Source organism: Emys orbicularis, chromosome 1 (genome assembly GCF_028017835.1).
Source record: "Emys orbicularis isolate rEmyOrb1 chromosome 1, rEmyOrb1.hap1, whole genome shotgun sequence".
NCBI lineage: Eukaryota > Metazoa > Chordata > Testudines > Emydidae > Emys > Emys orbicularis.
The window spans coordinates 13,748,968-13,768,578 of record NC_088683.1 but is presented as its reverse complement, the minus strand read 5'-3'; the positions used below and the strand labels follow the sequence as shown (position 1 = coordinate 13,768,578).

Below are 19,611 nucleotides of genomic sequence, written 5' to 3'. Positions count from 1 at the left end.
GGGGTGTAATGGACACAAATCTCCCATCTCCAGCTGAAATAATTATCATCAGTCTGTTTATATTCATTAACATTTGAAAGGCAAATGTGTTGTTGTTTTTTAAATGTGTCAAATCCTTTTGAAGAGTTAAATATATCGGAGTTAAAAATCAGGCAGCCAGACCTAATTTGGAAGACTACTGCTATGGCAACATTGAGCAGCCTTGTCACAATTTAGAGATGGGGCGCAACAATGCTGGGGTAGTCATGCTTGCAAAATGCAATCTTGCACGTGTGTTTCTGCACGGAAAAATATTTATGTTACTTTTATTTTAATATTTGTTAAGTACAGATCCCAGAAAAATCAATATCAGCTTTGCAGTAGCAAGATTAAATGTACAACAGCCTCTTTAAAACACTCGTTTTTTAATGGTATGGCGGCTCATTTAAAAAAAAAAATACAGAAAGCGGGGCTGAGCATGGAAGAGCCTTTCGTTGTGTTAAATGTGATTTTATATTCCAGCCATTTATACAACAGACCATATATTTCTCTCTTCCTCTCTCATTTTGCAGTACGAAAGAAGAGGAAGATTGCAGTGGTGCAACCAGAAAAGCAGTAGGTTTCTGTTTTAAAAGCAGTTTCACTATGTAGATTAATTCAATTCTCTATGGGGAATGGTGTACAACAGCTACAGTAGAACCGCAGACTTACGAACACCTCGGGAATGGAGGTGATTCATAACCGAAATGTTCGTAAGTCTGAGCAAAACGTTCTGGTTGTTCTTTCAAAAGTTTACAACTGAACATTGACTTAATACAGCTTTGAAACTTTACTATGCAGAAGAAAAATGCTGCTTTCCCTTTAGTTTTTTAAGAGTTTACGTTTAACACAGTACTGTACTCTATTTGCTTTTTTTTGGTCTCTACGGCTACCTGATTGCATGCTTTTGATTCCAAACGAGGTGTGTGGTTGACTAGGTCAGTTCGTAACTGCGGTGTTTAACTCTGAGGTTCTACTGTACATCATATTCGTAACTACAGTGTCAATCCTGCGGCTGAATCGTTTTGCAGGGGTTCCTTTCAAAAATAAAATAGTCACTAGTCTAAACAGGACGTTTCAGAATGTTATCTCAGTTGGGTCTGCACTGTAATTTGACTCTGCGAATTCATGGCAGAAAGGCTGAATTCCAGCAGGTGGGAAAAAATTCCAGAATCCACAAAATCGAGCTGCCCACTGCGCCCTGACTGGGATCGATGGGGTAGCTGTTTCTGGCTGTTTCTGGCTTCCTGCAGACTCAGGCAGACAATGCTGCATCAGTTTACACTTGGTTCATGTTTTTAACGTTATCTTTGCATCCTTAAGCCAGAAACTTAATTTTTTTAAAAAAAAATTAAAGTTCAGATTCTGGAGCACAATTTTGCAGCCAGGGTGAATTTCAGTGAAAGCACCCAAATGCACGGATCCCTGACCATAAGACATAGCAGAGTCACTGTAGTTGGAATAGTGTTGTGTTTAAAGACCCAGGTGCTCAAAGGTGTTTAGCTATCTAACTCCCATTGATTTCAATAGGAGCTAGTCACCTAAATCCTTTTGAGGCTATGAGGCAAAATGTCAGTATTATAATCTCCATGCAGATATCAGGGTACTAAATGATGACCACACTTTCATGAGACTGATGCAAAACCCTGAGTTGCTCAGGTTCTGATCCATCACCCAGGTTCCGGGTATTAAGTGCATCGTATTGTCGTTAAGCAGGTTGCCATCCGCAGTGCCTGTTGAGAAAATACCTCATGACCTTTGCCCAGTCCCTCAGCCAGACACAACAGGTGAGTCTGCTCAGCGACCAGAAAGCTCCTTTATCATTTCAGACTTCATCTGGCAAAAGTGTTGTGGAAAAGCCAGAGGTGTAGAAGTGTGTGTGTTATACATAGACCTACACATACTCCCAGGGCCAGATCCTCAGCTGGTGTAAGTCAGCATAGCTCCACTGAAGTCAATAGAATTTTATTGATTTACATCAGCTGAGGATCTGTGTGCACCTGTGTGGGTCTGTCTGTCCCTTTCACTCTCTCTCGGTCTCAAGTTACCTGGGTTTGCCGGTGGGTGTCAAAAGTGTTGAGAGTCTGATCCTTGAAGAGCTCCATTCCAGACAGTGTCCTGGTGTCAGGCCAAATAAAGCCCTGGTGTAAATCGATAAAGCCATTTTCTATTGGCGTCAGTGGCGTTGAACTTGTTTACACCAGAACTAAATTTGCCTCATTATCTCTCTGCGTGCCTAGCTGTATAGCACATCAACCGTTATTACAACCAAAAGTGATTTCTGTTTTCCCCCTTAATGAAGGTCGCACATTTTAGGGCATAATATTTAGACAGTTCATTACACAGGAATCTAAATTGGGATTACCCCTTTGTTTGAAGGCCACGTTTTAAAATTTGCTTTTGTCCTGGTTTCTTGAAAGTATAGATTACAGGGAGTTCACCAGCTTTTCTTTCTGTGACTGGTGCTTGAGGAGATAATAGAAGTAATAATACTTAAAATCATGAACTAACTAGCCCTCACACCATCCCTGTGACAGTGGTACAGTAGGGAGCGAAATATTATTGTTCCCCTTTTACAGGTGGGGAAACTGAGGCAAATTCCGTAGGCCACAAAAGAAGGTAGTGTCAGAGACTCAATTAGAGCTCTAAGTCTCCACTCCTGGCGTTATAGTCAGATCACAATAGGCCCCATTCCTCAACAGAGGGCTAGGGGAAGACATCAAGAATGGTAAAAGGGCCAGGAAAGCTATATGGAAATCTGGATATGATTTACAGAAGCAATGGGCTCTGACTCAAATTAACATGACGAGGACTGCCCCATTCCCCACAGAGCTGAGTGGCTCTCTCTCCCAGCCAAAGCTGTGGGGCACTTAAACTCTCCAACACTCTGTTGTTGTTCACCCACATGGTTACATGCCAGCACCATCCAGGCCTTTCAATCCAGGCACAGGAGCCTGTACCAGGAAATTAACCATTTGTTTGTACTGTTCATAGTAGCTGGAAAGGAGGCCTAAGCACATGTGCTTAGAGGAAGGCATGCCCAGTGGTTAGCATGCTATCTTGGGATTCTTGGGGCCTGAGTTCAATTCCCTGCTCAGACGGAGACTTCCTGTTTGACCTTGGAAAAGTCACTTATCCTCTCTATGCCTCAGTTTCCCATCTGTAATAACACCTCAGGGGAGGGTTAACAATTATGAGACACTCAGATACTCTGGTATCGTGGGCCCTATAAGTACTATTGATGGTGTCATGAATGAGATCTTTCTGGACACTGAGCTGTGCTTACCAGGGACCCGATCCTAGCGCCAGGATAGTTGCTGGTAGTTTTGCAAGCATCTAGCAGAAAGAAGAGACTCTTAGGTTTGCTGCAGGAAAACAATTGCAGTCTTGATAACATCGCTTTCTTCTTGCAGGTACCGTCAATGGGCGATACTGCTGCCCCCAGCTCTTCATCAATCATCGCTGCTTCTCAGGTCCATATTTAAACAAAGGGAGAATAGCAGAGCTACCTCAGTCTGTTGGGCCTGGCAAGTGTGTGCTAGTGCTTAAAGAGGTACGGTTCATCTGTCTGCAATGTGGGACTGGATGTCCATGTAACGATGTGGAAACAGGGATTGTGGGGAATATGGACCAGAATTTCAAAACAGGCACCTCACTTGCATTCAGGCATGGGACAGACACAAGTAACTGTGTCCATGACAGAGAACCAGGAGCAGCATGGACCAGGACCCACTGTGCTAGGCGCTGTACAAACACAGAACAAAAATGATCTCTCTTCCAAAGAGCTCACAATATAAGTTTATAACAAGAGACAACAGGTAGGTTAGACAGACAGTGGAGCACAAGGAAACAATAAGGGCTTGTCTACACTTACCGGAGGATTGACGCTGTGGCAATCAATGCACCAGGGGGTTGATTTAGCGGGTCTGACCCGCTAAATCAACCGCAGAGCGCTCTCCCGTCGACTCCAGTACTCCATCGGAACGAGAAGAGTAAGGGGAGTCGACGGGAGAGCGTCTCCCGTCAACATCGCGTAGTGTGGACTCCGCAGTGAGTAGATCTAAGCTACTAACATAACTCAAATTGCGTAGCTTAGATCAATTTACCCCCGTAGTGTTGACAAGACCTAAGACGATACTGTAGGATAAGCAGTGGTCTTGCACTTTCAGCGCTCTCTCTAACTGACTTCCGCTTCATTGGATGATCAGGAAAATCAGTCTCAAAGTGTCTCAAATTGGGCACTAAAATCGGAGACGCCCAGAATCACAGATCACTGTTGAAATGTTTGCGCTTAGTACCGACGGGGGACTCTCTTTTACCCATTTTTTAAAAAATCTCTGTTGTTGTTGGAAAGGCTACAGCCTATTGTCTCACAGTAGGGGAGGCAGCACTACAAAAAGCCCCAAGATCAGGCTGCTTTTCCAGGGGCGATAGCTTGATTGGAAATTCAGAAATCCACAAGAGTCCCCACAGAAAGCAGGATCAAGTGTTTGCAAAGCAAAAGGTGACCGTTGCCAAATCTGAAAGCAAGGCCCGAGCGTTGTGCTGACGGTGGATCTGGCTTTCTGCTGATCTTCTGAAAGAGAGCACGGGACAAAAGAAAGAGCATCCGCTTCAGTTTTGTAAGTGGAAGAGAAACGTGAGTTGCACCAAGCTTGTACTTGTACTAATGCTCTTCCTCCTCGATCAGTGGAACATTTTGTTTTTTTAAAGCAGAGAGGATAGTTGAAAGAGGCCAGATCCTCAGCCGGTGTAAAATGACATAGCGGCATTGACTTCAGTAGTGATTACGCCAGCTGAGGATCTTACTCCATACAAGGAGACTATCCCGATCAGCCCTCTAATACCTTCACACACGGCCTGATTTTTCCATTGCTCTGCACCTTGTGTCGTCGTTTACACGAGGGCAGAGTGGAAGCACCAAATTAGAACAGTCGTATGTTACACTCGCAGGGGTGAATGACTTCAGAAAGTGCAGGGTAGTGGAGAGTCAGACCCCGAGTGTCTAAGGGGAAGATCCGTGGTTTACTGATTTCTATCTAAACACTCAGGTGTGAAACATCCATTCCCAGCTGTCCAAAAAAGCTTTCTTCCCATAAATAAATGATCTTTTGTGGATTTGGGAGAGAAATGAGCAGGAATGGAGATACCAGTTGACATGATGTGACATGTTGTGGTCCTCACAGCCCAAATCCATGCAGCAGAGAGACGAGGGGGAGAAAAGCCTTTTGCAGCCTTCAAGTCCTAGTTCATTCCCATGCATGAGCCTGATTGTTATCAAAGAAAACTCCACAGCTTGTCAGTTACATAACCCACAACATTTTGAATGAAATAGAAGATGTGGCCAGCTACTCAGCTGGTCTGAATCACAGTAGCTCCTGTGAAGTCAACGGTGTTCTAGTGGAGTTATTCCAGCTGCAGATCTGGAAATTCATATATATATATATATACACACGCACACACAATATATATATATATATAGAAGATCAGGGTTTCCAATAATCAATAACCAATAGTCAATAATTAATCAATAGCTTATCATTAATATAGTTCGAATGTATTAAGAAATTTTAAAAGACCTTGGATAAGTCAGAGTGATTGAATTTATTAAACGATTAGATATCAAAACAGCGCCCGACAGAAATAGGTATCAATCAGAGTTACCACAATCCGTAGAACTGACCCTGCAGTATGACAAGCTGATTCCAGGCTTGTCTTGGTTCTGATACAGGGCCGGCTCCAGGCACCAGTGGAGAAAGCACATGCCTGGGGCGGCACATGCTAAGGGGCGGCATTCCATCCATTCTTGGGGCGGCACAGTCCAAGCCATTTGTTTGTTTGGTTTTTTTTGCTTCGGCAGTTTGGGCGGCAGTCTGAGCGGCATTTTATTTTTTTTTTGCTTGGGGCAGCAAAAATGGTAGAGCCGGCCCTGTTCTGATAATTGCTTATCCCTTCTTACTCATTATTTTAGTATTGGTACGTTATATTTATATATATATTCCTGTCTGTTGCAGTTGAAGACATTGCTTGCACAGTCAAAAGAGCAGGAAAAGGTCACTATTTCTTTCTTAACAAGTTCAGCAAGCTTGTATTTTCCTTTCTTAGCGTGACCAAAGAGGATTATGGGAGTCTGGTTCATGAGTGAGCTAAAGGTCTTACAAAAGTCTGGTTCATAGGTTCATAGGCCCTGCCTTGTCACTTTAAATTTATTTATGGTGCCACTTATTTAAGCAGAAAGCTGTAAGTAAGATATTCAGTAACAGTAACTTGTTTCCTCAGAAATAACAGGAGTACTTGTGGCACCTTAGAGACTAACAAATTTATTAGAGCATAAGCTTTCGTGGGCTACAACCCACTTCTTCGGATGCTACTCTGAAACTTGTTTCCTCAGAGTTACAAAAGGATTAGCAAGTAAAGCATTTGTTTAAATTTTTTGCTCTTTAACCAGACGTAAGTGGCAAAATAAAATTAACATAATGACAATTATAATTATTTGTAACACAATCAAACCCTTGAAGGTTACTTCTATTTAAGTATGCGACAATAGAATATTGAGATCCCCATCATGAAATAACTGATTGAGATCACTTTGCTTTTCCCAGGCTGTTGCTAATTTGCATAACATGGGTATCTTTCTGATTTAACAAAATCTTCATAGTCAAGGTTAGTGGGGTAATGCATACATCAAAAATGGATACCATCGCCTCAATTTCATCCTGACGGTCAGGCTCACTGTGAGTTGTAGACACATCATTAAAAACTGGACTGGGAGTTATAACAGTTTGTCCAATCACAGTGTGTTTTTGTAGGATACAACAGAATTTGGAATAGTGGCATATAGATCATCCTCTCCACTTCACCAACTCGAGACTGTAGCAACTAGCTTCTCAGGCTCACTCAATTGGTCTAGACCAGGATGATTACACACTGGAGTGACAATGTCAAAGACATCACACGTACACTTGTATCGCTATCCCTTAGCACAGTGGCTCTCAACCTTTCCAGACTACTGTACCCCTTTCAGGAGTCTGACTTGTCTTGCGCACCCCCAGTTAAACCTCACTTAAAAACTACCGGTACTTGGTTTCAAAATCAGACATCAAAATACGAAAGTGTCACAGAACACTGTTACTGAACAATTGCTGACTTTCTCATTTTTACCATATAATTATAAAATAAATCAACTGGAATATAAATATTGTACTTACATTTCAGTGTCTAGTATATAGAGCAGTATAAACAAGTCATTGTATGAAATTTTAGTTTGTACTGACTTCGCTAGTACTTTTTATGTAGCCTGTTGTAAAACTAGGCAACTATCTAGATGAGTTGATGTACCCCCTGGAAGACCCCTGCATACCCCTGGTTGAGAACCACTGCCTTCACAGAACGAACCATGTGCGGAGTCCTTAATGACTGTGTGCTGTTAGGATATACCAGTAACTGTGGCAGGTCCAGGCATTCCTGTCGGGGGTGTCTTAGGCCACGTCTACACTACCCGCCGGATAGGGGAGTAGATATGCTTACAGTCAGTTGCAAATCTGTGAAGAATCCAGTTAAGTATAGGGTGTTAAAACCAGCTCACCCTCTCCCCCCCCCCCCATAGAATCGTGTAAATACCATAGGATGTTAACATGCACATTGACAACACCTGCATTATACTTAAAGCACTGCTTAGATTGTAATCTCTCTGGGGGCGGGGACCCCTGTCATTGTGAATATATACAGTGCCTAGCACAAAGGGGCCCTGGGTCAGTTGTTGCCTCCAGGTGCTACTTCAGTGCAGATATGAGGATAGTGACTATGTGGTCACTCTATTAAAGCTATCAGTGTTTACTTTTGTCTTTCATTAGATTCTTAGCATGGTAATCAACGCAGCTTACAAACCAGGCAGCGTGCTCCGAGAACTGCAGCTAGTTGAAGACCCGCAGTGGAATTTTCAGGAGGAAACACTCAAGGCAAAGTCAGTATTTCCATGTGTTACCTACTCATTCATTTATTTTCCATTTTGAATAAACGGAGCTGGTTGGAAAAAACAAGGGACATTTTCATGAAATTTTTCATTTAGGGGTTTTTTTTCCCAATTTTTTCTTTTTTTTTTTTTTTTTTTTTTTTTTACCAGTTCTATAACAGTTTAAACATTGAAACAAAATTTTCTTGAATATTTCGTTTCAGGTTGGTTTGGGGGATTTTTGGGAGCAGGGCAGTGTTTGATAAAAAAAGTAATGAAAATTTCCAATTTTGATCCTTTTCAACCAGCTCTTTTGAGAAATAACTTGCAATGGGAAAACCAGATCTAAGTGTTGATTCAGAAAGTGCTGAGTTTTATGAAATGCTGTTTTGATGTAAACTTTATCTATTCTTAAATGGTACTAATCCAATTTGTGGTCTCATAAAATAAAATAAATTTGTTATTTTTAATCTCTAATTTAAGGGCCCTTTAGCAAAGAAAGCCATAACAAGAAGCAATGGTTGGAAACTAAACCAGACAAATTCTGATTAGAAAGTAGGCACATGTTTTTAACAGTAAGTGTGATAAGCCATTGGAGCAAACTACAAAGGGAAGTAGTGGATTCTCCATGTCTTGAAGTTTTCAAATCAGGACTAGATGCCTTTCTGGAAGATGATGTTTAGCCAAACATATGTTACTGGGCTCAGGCTACATCCTCACTACGGGGGGGGGTCGATTTAAGATACGCAAATTCAGCTACGCGAATAGCGTAGCTGAATTCGACGTATCAGATCCGACTTACCCTGTTGTGAGGACGGCGGCAAAATCGACTGCCGCGTCTCCCAGTCGACGGCGCTTACTCCCACCTCCGCTGGTGGAGTAAGCGCGTCGATTCGGGGATCGATTGTCGCGTCCTGACGAGACGCGATAAGTCGATCCCCAAGAGATCGATTTCTACCCGCCGATTCAGGCGGGTAGTGTAGACCTAGCCTTAGTAATAACTGGGTGAAATTCTAAGGCCTGTGTTATACAAGAGGTCAGACTAGATCAGGGGTGGGCAAAGTACGGCCCGCGGGCCACATCTGGCCCGGGGGACCCTCCTGCCCGGCTCCTGAGCTCCTGGCCCGGGAGGCTAGATCCTGGCCCCTCCCGTGTTGTCCCCGCTCCCCTGCAGGCTCAGCTCACTGCGCTGCCGGCGCAATGCTCTGGGCAGCACAACTGCAGAGCTGCAGCCTGACCCGGTGCTCTGTGCTGTGCGATGGCGTGGCTGGCTCCAGCCGGGCAGCGCGGTGGCCTGACCCGGTGCTCTGTGCTGTGCGATGGCGTGGCTGGCTCCAGCCGGGCGGCGCGGTGGCCTGACCCGGTGCTCTGTGCTGTGCGGTGGCGTGGCTGGCTCCAGCCGGGCGGTGCGGTTGCCTGTCCTGGTGCTCTGGGCGGCGTGGCTGTAGAGGGGGCGGTCAGGGAGAAGGGGTGGTTGGATGGGGCAGGGGTCCCGGGGGGGGGGGCAGTCAGGAATGAGAGGAGGGATTGGATGGGGCAGGAGGGGCCGTCAGGGGGCGAGAAGCAGGGGGGGTCAGATAGGGGGCGGGGGCCGGGCCACGCCTGGCTGTTTGGGGAGGCACAGCCTCCCCTAACCGGCCCTCCATACAATTTCGGAAACCTGATGTGGCCCTCAGGCCAAAAAGCTGGCCCGCCCCTGGACTAGACGATGTAATGGACTCTCTTGGCCTTAAAATCTATGCATTCATGCCTGTTTTATAGAATAGTAGACAGTTGTTTGTACTCATCTGTTTCTCCCCCATTATAATTGAACACTATCATTCTATGTATTGAAATAGTTGGTTTCTGAAACACAGTGCTATGGTTTGCTATTGTATTGAATCTTTGGCTATACAGATTCCACGGTTCGCTATTTCCGACTCAGATTGTGAGGTGCAGAATTTAGGACCCTTTTACTCTAAAGTCGTTGAACTTGTATCATTTGGCCCAAGGAAGAATCAGGGTCAGAAAGGCAAAACTACTCAAAAGTCTTAGCTTTTTGTATTTCATTGTGAATTCAAGAAAGAAGTGGTTTGCTCACATAATTTTACTAAGGGAATAGGACTCTTTTGTGGAGCAAAAATGAAACCTATTTCAAATGACACTTGCGTCACATTGGAAACATGGACATTGGCATTTTTTGTATATTTTCCACTGGAAAACATTCCCATCTCCCGGAAATTTTGCATCAACTGGAGTTTGGCAGATGCAAAATTTCAGATTTTTTTGTTTTAATTCAGTAAAAAGAAAGATATACGCGGTTTGATTGTCATTGGTGCGTCGCTCCTGCAGTCCCTCCTGACGTCAGTGGGTGCTGCGAGTGCTCAGTACATCTGCAAATCAGGGTATAATTGTCCAGTTTTAGGGTCCAATCCGGTAAACATTTAAGCCTGGAAGAGACTTTGCTGCTGAATGTCCCATTTGGAATCCAGTGGGATGACTTGCTTGAGCATTGGCCTGCTAAACCCAAGGTTGTGAGTTCAATCCTTGAGGGGGCCATTTAGGGATCTGGAGCAAAAATCTATTAGGGAGAGTACTTGGTCCTGCTGTGAAGGCAGGGGACTGGACTCATGACCTTTCATGGTCCCTTCTATGATTTTGTATAGAAATATGTGCACAATCAGATCCTTAAAACAGGAGTAGTAGGACTTATAGGCCCTTTGAAATTCAGCCAGCAGAGGGTGACATAATCAAACATTTGAGCTGGACTGACATTCCTTCCACAAGAGAGCAGTGGTGTCTTGTACACCCAGCCATACACAAAGTGTACGGAATGCCATGGTCCAGATCCCATGAAAACAGTCAGATTAAAGCCCCAAGAACTTTAAACTAAGGGCCAGTCTACACTACTGCACAACATCGGCTGCTGCAGCGCGTCTGCTGAAGAGCACTCTCCTGTCGGCGTAATTACTCCACCTCAACGAGAGCTGGAAGCTATGTCAGCGGGAGATGCTTTCCTGCGCGGCGTGGAGAACACTTTAAGTCGACAAAAACAACAAGGAGTCCGGTGGCACCTTAAAGACTAACAGGTTTATTTGGACATAAGCTTTCATGGGTAAAAAACCCACTTCTTCAGATGCATGAAGTCTTTAAGGTGCCACCGGACTCCTTGTTTTTGTGGATACAGTCTAACACGGCAACCCCCAATACTTGATATTTAAGTCGACGTAACTTGCGTCGCTCCGGGGAGTGGCTTTTCCACACCCCGGAGCGACGCACGTTACAATGACTTAAGCGGTAACGTAGACAAGCCCCAAGACTGATTTGATTTTGGTTTATTCATTTTGAGTTTGCTTGGGCTTCTGCCGATGTTTCTATTGAATCTGGCTGAACAGAATCAAAACCAGACTCGTGAAATCAAAGGCCTCAGAATTCTGAAGGCGACGCACGACACGTCGCATCAGATATGACAGCCCATGCCACTTCTGAATCCTAAAGAGCTGCTCAGAGCGAGAATATGTGTGTTTAAGCCAAGTTTCAAGAACACTGGACCGCAATGGCATCTTCTAGCAGACTGCTAATGATGACAGCTCTGTAGCCAGCTGGAATGTTCGTGCTGTAGTGTGATGCGGCCCGTCACCACCTTCCCTCTGATGTTAAGTGACAACTCCTTCGATCTTGATGGTGTTGCTATTTGTCTTGGGGGAGAGGGAGATGAAGGGTGGGATGTGCCTTCCCACCAGCCTGAAAGCTGAAACACTGCCCGCCAGGAATAAATTAGCCCAGCAGCCGGGCAACCTGTATTCAGTTTACTCTGCTGTCAGCAGCGACCATCACAGAATGAATTACAAGAGCCTGGCAAAGAAGACGGAGAACTGAGAGGGTCCAAGAGGATGCATGCACACAGCGAGATCACAGTCACCCCCCAGCCCCATCAGTATTCCCTGACAATGGTGTGACGAGCTAGAAATGTCATGCCTGATCCCCTGAGCCCTCCATGCTCAGAATCCCTACCGGGGTCAACGGGAGCTGCCGGTGCTCAGTCGCCCTGATCATCAGGACACTTATTTCAGTGCCTAAATCTGGATTTACGGGCTTGACTTTAGGCACCTAGATTTGAAAGATTGGGCCTTTGAACCTTCCCAGTGCCCTAGTTTCTACACCTGTAAAATAGGGCTAATCATGCTTCATACCGTGCTTTGAGATCCATGGATGAAAAATGCACAGATATGTGCCTGTCTGGGGCTTGTTTAAACTAGAAACTCAAGAATATGACCTGTGGCAAAGCCACACCAGAGAAAAGATGTGCCCTGCCCAGCTCTAGCAGCCAATCGCAGCTGTAGGATTCTGTTAATGTGTCTCTAATCTGAATCCATTGCTCATTCATACCGCACAACTAGGTTATGCTGAGTTTCAAAGAGGAGGCTATGTTAACAGTCAGCCGGGCACGCTCCACACGTACTCCCGTGCCTTTGGTACGAAGAGCTCTAACATGGAGTCGTGGGGTGAAACTGAGAAAGGGGAAGTGTTTTCTACTCTGGACAGGTTCTTACCTCATGCACAGCACTGAAGTTAGAAGACAATGCTGTACTCCCCACAGCGATTTAGTTCCTGGGTATGGTGCTGCTGCATCGCAAGTGGTTCAAAAGTCCAATTCTCAAGTGACGGTCCTTGCCACAGATAATGCAGGCGTAAGCAGCAGGGCCCGGAGATGAAGCTGGGGTACGATTGACATTTGAGGCCTGCTGCCCTTTGCTTTCCTCTCTCTCAATCACTTCTCTTCAGCCTCTTTGATTCCCAGTTGCAGCGCAGCCCTTCAGTGCAGCCTGTTGCTAGCCCCATCTTCCTAGCTTGTGTTACTGTTGAAAGTTTTCAAGTTCCTCTTACAAACATCCTTGAGCCTGAGCCTAGGTCAGCCTTGGAGCATTGTAGTAGCTGGGTGAATGTCAGGAAGAACTTTTGAGTAACCTGAGCAGAGCGGAAGAATGGTCTTGGGGTTATGCCACTTGGCAGAAATGCAGATGGGCTGAGGTCAATTCCTGCCTGTGCTACAGACTTTCTTGGGTGACCTTGGTCAAGTCACTTAGTCTCTCTGTATGTCAGTTCCCCATCTGTAAAATAGCGGTAACAATCCTTCATTTCTCTGTCCCATCTATTTACATTGCCAACTCTTCAGGTTCAGGGACTGTGTTTCACTATGTGCACGGTGGGCGGGTCCTGGTCTCCATTGAGGCGTCTAGATATGAAGGTAAAACATAGTAATAATAAACATTTCATCTGTGGAATTGTCCCCTGAGGAATGTAGTAGAAGCCCATTGCATGGTAGATTTAAAGCCAGAGAGGACAAAACACTAATACATTTACAATGGGCAACAACCCTGCCCTAGCAGGGGGGTACACTAGACCAGGGGTTCTCAAACTGGGGGTCGGGACCCCTCAAAGCATCACGAGGCTATTACATGGGGGGGTCACAAGCTGTCAGCCTCCACCCTAAACCCCGCTTTGCAGCATTTATAATGGTGTTAAATATATAAAAAAGTGTTTTTAATTTATAAGGGGGGTCGCACTCAGAGGTTTGCTATGTGAAAGGGGCCGCCAGTACAAATGTTTGAGAACCCCTGCACTAGACAGATTGAGTAGATCATATCCGTCTCTAGGTTCCATGCATATCTGAATCGATAAAAGATTTTATTCTAACATTCAATCAAAATGGGTTTTTAGAAGAGCAATTCTTAAAATAATTTGCTTTTGTTTAAATAATCTATAATTTTGTCATAATATACTAATTTAGGGCCCAATTGTGGACCACTCACCCTGGTGAACACTTACTTATTGGAAAAGTCCCATTGGTGCTTATGGAGTTACCAACTCAAATAAGTGCTCACCAATGAACGTACGGGTTCTACAATCAGGCCATTAATATTTCATGGGAGTGCGTCAGCAATAATAATGTTATGGTTAAAGATGTATGCAGTGGTGTTGTAGCCGTGTTAGTTCCAGGATATTAGAGAGAGAAAGTAGGTGAGTTAATAGCTTTTATTGGGTCAACTTCTGTTGGTGAAGGAGACAAGGTTTTGAGCTTAAACAGAGTTCTTCTTCAGCCCTGGGAAACGTACTCCGAGCGTCGCAGCTAAATACAAAGTGGAACAGATTGTTTAGCATAAGGAGTTAAGACGCATGGTAAGATGCCATTCAAGGTGAAGTGGGCAGTAAATATCTCTGTAATTGTAGGACAAAGGAGGGTTCGTCGGTTATAGATTGTTGTAATGAGCCATAAATCTAGTGTCTCTGTTCAGTCCATGATTTTTAGTGTCTAGCAAAGTTATGAATTTAAGCTCCCGGGCTCGTCTTTTGAAAGTGTTGAGCAGGTTTCCTTTGAGGATGAGGACTGAGAGGTCAGATATAGAGTGATTTGTAGAAAATGTTCACTTACGGGCGATAGGATGTCGTTGTCTTTTACCATTTTTCTGCGTGAATTCATTCAGGAGCATGGCGATTGTCTCATTTCACCCACATAGTTACAGCTACTTTTGGCTAAAATGTCTCATGCTCATTCTTAGCCCAACGGTGAATATTTTTCGGGGAAGTTTTTGATAACATTTCATTTGGCCATTTTTAAAATGATCCAGGGTGTGTAAAGTGCATATTTGGAAACGGCTTAGGTTGTTAGATAACTTTCAAATTATTAAAGCCAGTTTCAAGCTACACCATCCACCTCTGTGATGTCCCATGTGTGGGTCAGTAGCATTGTTTGGTCATCTGAGGCTGCAGATAGATCAAATGGGACTGGCACAGAAGTGTAACCTCTCTCCATAACCATGATGAGGCCATGTCAGGGGTGCGCCCAGACTGAATCCCAAGGCCCAGACTGAATCCAGATTATGAGGAGTCTAAGATGTTGGTGGAAGATTAGATACCGCTAGAGTAAGGTCATGGCCACATTTTCATTGATTTTGCCTAGAAAGGGAGGCAGTAATTTGTGAGATCATTGACATCCAGGGTTATTTATTTTTGGAGAATTTGCTAGAAAAAAACCCCACATGCTTCAACAAGTCAGGATCTCGGAGAGAAACATTGAGGGTTTATATCAGTAGCTGTCCCAGTCTGCGTTGGATTTCACCAGCCATGAAGGGCAGGGTCCAGCTCGTATTTAGTGACTCAGGCTACGTCTACACTACCCGCCGGATCGGCGGGTAGCGATCGATCTATTGGGGATCGATTTATCGCGTCTAGTGTAGACGGGATAAATCGATCCCCGATCGCTCTCCCGTCGACTGCTGAACTCCAGCTCAGCGAGAGGTGGAAGCAAAATCGACGGGGGAGCCGCGGCGTGCCGCGAGGACGCGATGTAAGTGATTCTAAGTCGATCTAAGATACGTCGACTTCAGCTACGATATTCTCGTAGCTGAAGTTGCGTATCTTAGATCGATCCCCCACCCCCCGCAGTGTAGACCAGGCCTCAGATGTTCTTCAGAGCCTCTAGTACTGTATTTGTGAGAGCTGTGGTTTCTCTTAGGGATGGTGGGGGTTGGCCTGGGGTGTTTGTGGTACGTTCTTTGTGTCTGCAAGACACTCCCTCATATACAGTTGATTATTTTTTTCAGTGAGGTAAGCAGTGAGTTCTTTGCTGAGGAAAGGGGCAGGGTCCAAGAACTGTTGAAGGAAATTCAAGTTTGCTAGTCAGTTGACTATTCAAAATAGCCCCAATGACCAGTGGGACTATTGGCTGAATTCTGAAACGGTTAAGTGCTTTGAGGACTGTTGAGAGCTCCTGCTGTTTGAAATATCTATTTAGCACTAGGCTTTTCATGTCTTGGAGGATGCCTTAGCTTGTTTTTCCTAGTAAATTCTCCTATATGGGTCATTACTGTAGGGATCTTTGAAGATGCTTTTTCCTTTGGCTTTAGATGTAAAACATGTAATTAGAAAAGCAAGATTGTTCAACTGAGCTTAGCGCTACAGTTGATATTGCTGAATTTTAAAGTCTTACAGTGCTCCCAGGTTATTAGTGCAGGATGCTTATTACTTAAAAGTAGCTGGCAAAATGAGATTCTTATCATGATGGAAAATATAATATCAATAACAGTAATATTTTAATGACACTAATGGAAAAATGGTTTTCTAATTGTAGCCAGCGTAGGTCTTTTCCTGAGGCTGTCAGAGAGTAGTTCAGATTACATTAATGACTTTAGTGTTAAAAGGTTTAAAGAGTGGTATGTATGGAAAATATTAGTAAATCTTGTTTTACAGCTTACAGAGATACTGCCAAGACCAGAATCATGTTTAAAATTATATTCCATACCTGTAGCCACTAATAACAACTTGAGTCACCGAGACAGATTTAATGATAAAACTCACATTTGTGTTTCCCCATCCATGCTGGTTCTTCATTCTTTGTATCTCACCTGGACAATGAAATGACTGGTCTGCTTTTTTTCCCCTTCTTGTTAGTTCCACCTTTTGCTTTTGCAGGCTCTGTAGTACAATGCTGTCCTCTTTGGGATCACAGCACCACAGGGAATAGTACACATTTAAGGTTGAGATTCTGCCATTCTTACTCATGTTAAATGGTGCATGTAGGACTTTGAGCTCAAACTGTTTAGTTTGTGAAAAAGAAGATGTGGAGCAGTGGTGTAGCAATAGAAAAAGAAGTGGGTGAAGTAACCTAAACTCCCTATTCGCCCAGTGAGAAGTGGATTAACTCAGTTTATCTGATGTTTACCCTTGACTATGCTACTGATCAAGAGGTAACTTCATTTGAGGAATAGAAGTACCTTTACAAGGAGAAAATACCAGATGCTAAAGGGCTATTTAACCCAGTGGGAAAAGATACAAGAACCAATGGCTGGAAGTTAAATCCAGATATATTCCAATTAAAAATAAGGTACAACTTTTTAACAGGGTTATTAACCATTGGAACAAAGTGCCAAGGGAAGTGGTGGATTCTCCATCACTTGATGTCTTCAAATCACGCCTTTCCGGAAAAGATGCTTTAGCTAAGCACAAGTTATTGCAGCTCAGTGCAGATGTAACTGGATGAAATTCTCTGGCCCGAGTTACACAGAAGATCAGACTAGATGATCTGATCGTCCCTTCTGGCCTTAAAGTCTATGCATCTATGAATTAAAGGTGGAAGAATTTGTCCCCTAGGAAGGACTGGTTTCTGTTGGTGTTATTTCCTATATAATCATTTCTGTTCATATTAGGTTTTGTAGAACCCATTTTAACTATGACTTTCTCTGCTCTCCCAGCAGTCATGCCATCTGTGCAGTGGGACAGTAATGTTCTCTTACCTCTTGGGAGGGGAAAGGGAGCGGTTTTTTCCATTTTGTACAGCACGCCTATTGGAGTCTCTCTCGACTCATAAACAATCAGATCATTTGAAAACACACGGGAGTACTCATGAGATAGGACCAGATTTTTAAAGGTATTTAGGCACTAACTCCCATTGAATTCAGAGGGAATTAGGTACCTAAAGTACAGTGACTGTAAAGCATTGTGTGATTGCTAATTATACCCTAGCACCGTTTGCAGTCAGCGTAGTAATGGGCAGTATCATTTGCACCTTGCTGACCCTTGATCACTTGTGGTTTTGTAAAAACAAAGTTCAGATCATATTTAGTTTTCCGCCTAAGTTGCCATTGAATAAAGGCCCCTGAGCATCACAGACACTGATAACTTGCAATGGTCCTGAGGCTCAGATAGGGATAGTGCTCCCTATTGGGGGGAGGGATAGCTCAGTGGTTTGAGCATTGGCCTGCTAAACCCAGGGTTGTGAGTTCAATCCTTGAGGGGGCCATTTAGGGATCTGGGGCAAAATCAGTACTTGGTCCTGCTAGTGAAGGCAGGGGGCTGGACTCGATGACCTTTCAAGGTCCCTTCCAGTTCTAGGAGATAGGTATATCTCCAAACTCATTGTAAAGCACCTCCACATTTCCAGAACAGGATTGTGGTGGTTTCCTAAAGAAGGAAGTTAAGCTTTAACAGTTACTCTCTGAGTTATGGCATAACTTTAACTTTCAGTCTTAGAGTGACAGGTCATTTAAGGATGCCTCTCCTCACATCTCTCCTTTGTTCCACAACCCACTCTCCTTTCTTTGCCCTGGTCCAAGTCTGTCTGGTAGCATCTGCCCTCCTGTTCAAGAGCTCCTGGCCTCAGTGCTGCTGTCACACATGCTGCCTGCGTCCCTTCTCCCATCCATCTTGGCTACAGTATCTTTGCTCTTCTTCAGTTCTAGTCCAGCGAGCTCTTTTTACTTTTCTCTCCTCTGCGCATATTTATAGTACCAAACCACTGCTCTACCATGCATTCGCTCAAGTGCAGGGGTCAGCAACCTTTCAGAAGTCTTCATTTATTTAAGGTTTCGCATGCCAGTAATACATTTTAATGTTTTCAGAAGTAGAAGAACATGCTCAAAGTAGGACCAACTAAATCCCCAAATGGCCCCCTCAAGGATTGAACTCACAACCCTGGGTTTAGCAGGCCAATGCTCAGACCACTGACCTATCCCTCCCCCCTTGAAGTCAGTGAGAGGAGCATCTATGTAATAGAGGGCAGGACTGGGTTTATAGCATCCCCTGTTCTCACTTCATTAGTTATGTGTGATCTTGCAATATTCTTTCCTAGATACAGAGGGAAAACGTACAGGGCAACAGTCAAGATTGTGCGAACGTCTGATCAAGTGGCAGATTTCTGCAGAAGAGTCTGTGCAAAACTGGAGTGCTGTCCAAATTTGTTTAGCCCTGTGCTGGTCGCCGAAGTCTGCCCTGAGAACTGCTCCATTCATACCAAAACGAAATACAGTGAGTATCAGCTAAAGGATTGCTCTGTCACTAGAAAGGAATCAGAGCAGTGGGAGGATGTTCATGATATAGTTATAAAAATAAACTTAATTTGATACCTTTCTTTCTTACCTGTAGCATAAGATATTGCAGATAGTAACACTAATGCAGCAAGTCCTTTGGGCTGAGCTCTCTGATTGGTGCTCAGCACCCTAGGCCTCCTCTCTCTAGCACAGGGAACTGAGCACTCACCAGGTCACTCTGCACCAAGCCAGACAGACCCACAGTGGGATATGTGCGGGGGAGGTCACAAACCCAGTCCTCCATGGTCTCCATTTTAGAGTCTCCCTCCAACTTCATGCCCCAAGGATCTTTACTTGGCCTGCCATTGGGTTCGCTTTTTTCCCGTGGACTCTTTACGTTTTCTCTGTCTATAAAAGGATGCCAGTTGGAGTATCTAATACAGGGATTGGCAACCTTTGGCCCGCAGCCCGCCAGGGTAAGCCCTGTGGCGGGCCGGGCCTGTTTGTTTACCTGCTGCATCCGCAGGTTCGTCTGATCGCAGCTCTCACTGGCCGCGGTCCGAGGGATATGCTGGCCACCACTTCCCACAGCCCCCATTGGCCTGGAGCGGCGAACCGCGGCCAGTGGGAGCCGCGATCGGCCGAACCTGCAGACGCAGCAGGTAAACAAACCAGCCTGGCCCGGGGGCTTACCCTGGCGGGCCGTGTGCCAAAGGTTGCCGATCCCTGATCTAATATTTTCCAACTCAGGCCACCTGTTACATTAAGGCTACGTGTAAACAACACACCGCTTTCGGCAGAGTGGAGTATATGTACAGCTACAGGCTGCAGTGAAAAGCAGGCTGCCTCCACCCTGCC

The 19,611-nt window shown here is 44.6% G+C and overlaps 1 protein-coding gene across 1 annotated transcript in view; it reads left to right on the top strand.

The window, feature by feature from the left end:
* The window catches only part of SFMBT2 (Scm like with four mbt domains 2), a 184,437-nt gene that overhangs the window by 156,332 nt on the left and 8,494 nt on the right, over positions 1–19,611 (top strand). The window contains exons 13-17 of the mRNA XM_065400494.1: positions 552–594; positions 1,735–1,805; positions 3,432–3,571; positions 7,872–7,981; positions 18,576–18,751. Coding sequence (XP_065256566.1) covers positions 552–594; positions 1,735–1,805; positions 3,432–3,571; positions 7,872–7,981; positions 18,576–18,751 — 540 coding nt within the window. The remainder of the gene's footprint in view (positions 1–551; positions 595–1,734; positions 1,806–3,431; positions 3,572–7,871; positions 7,982–18,575; positions 18,752–19,611) is intronic.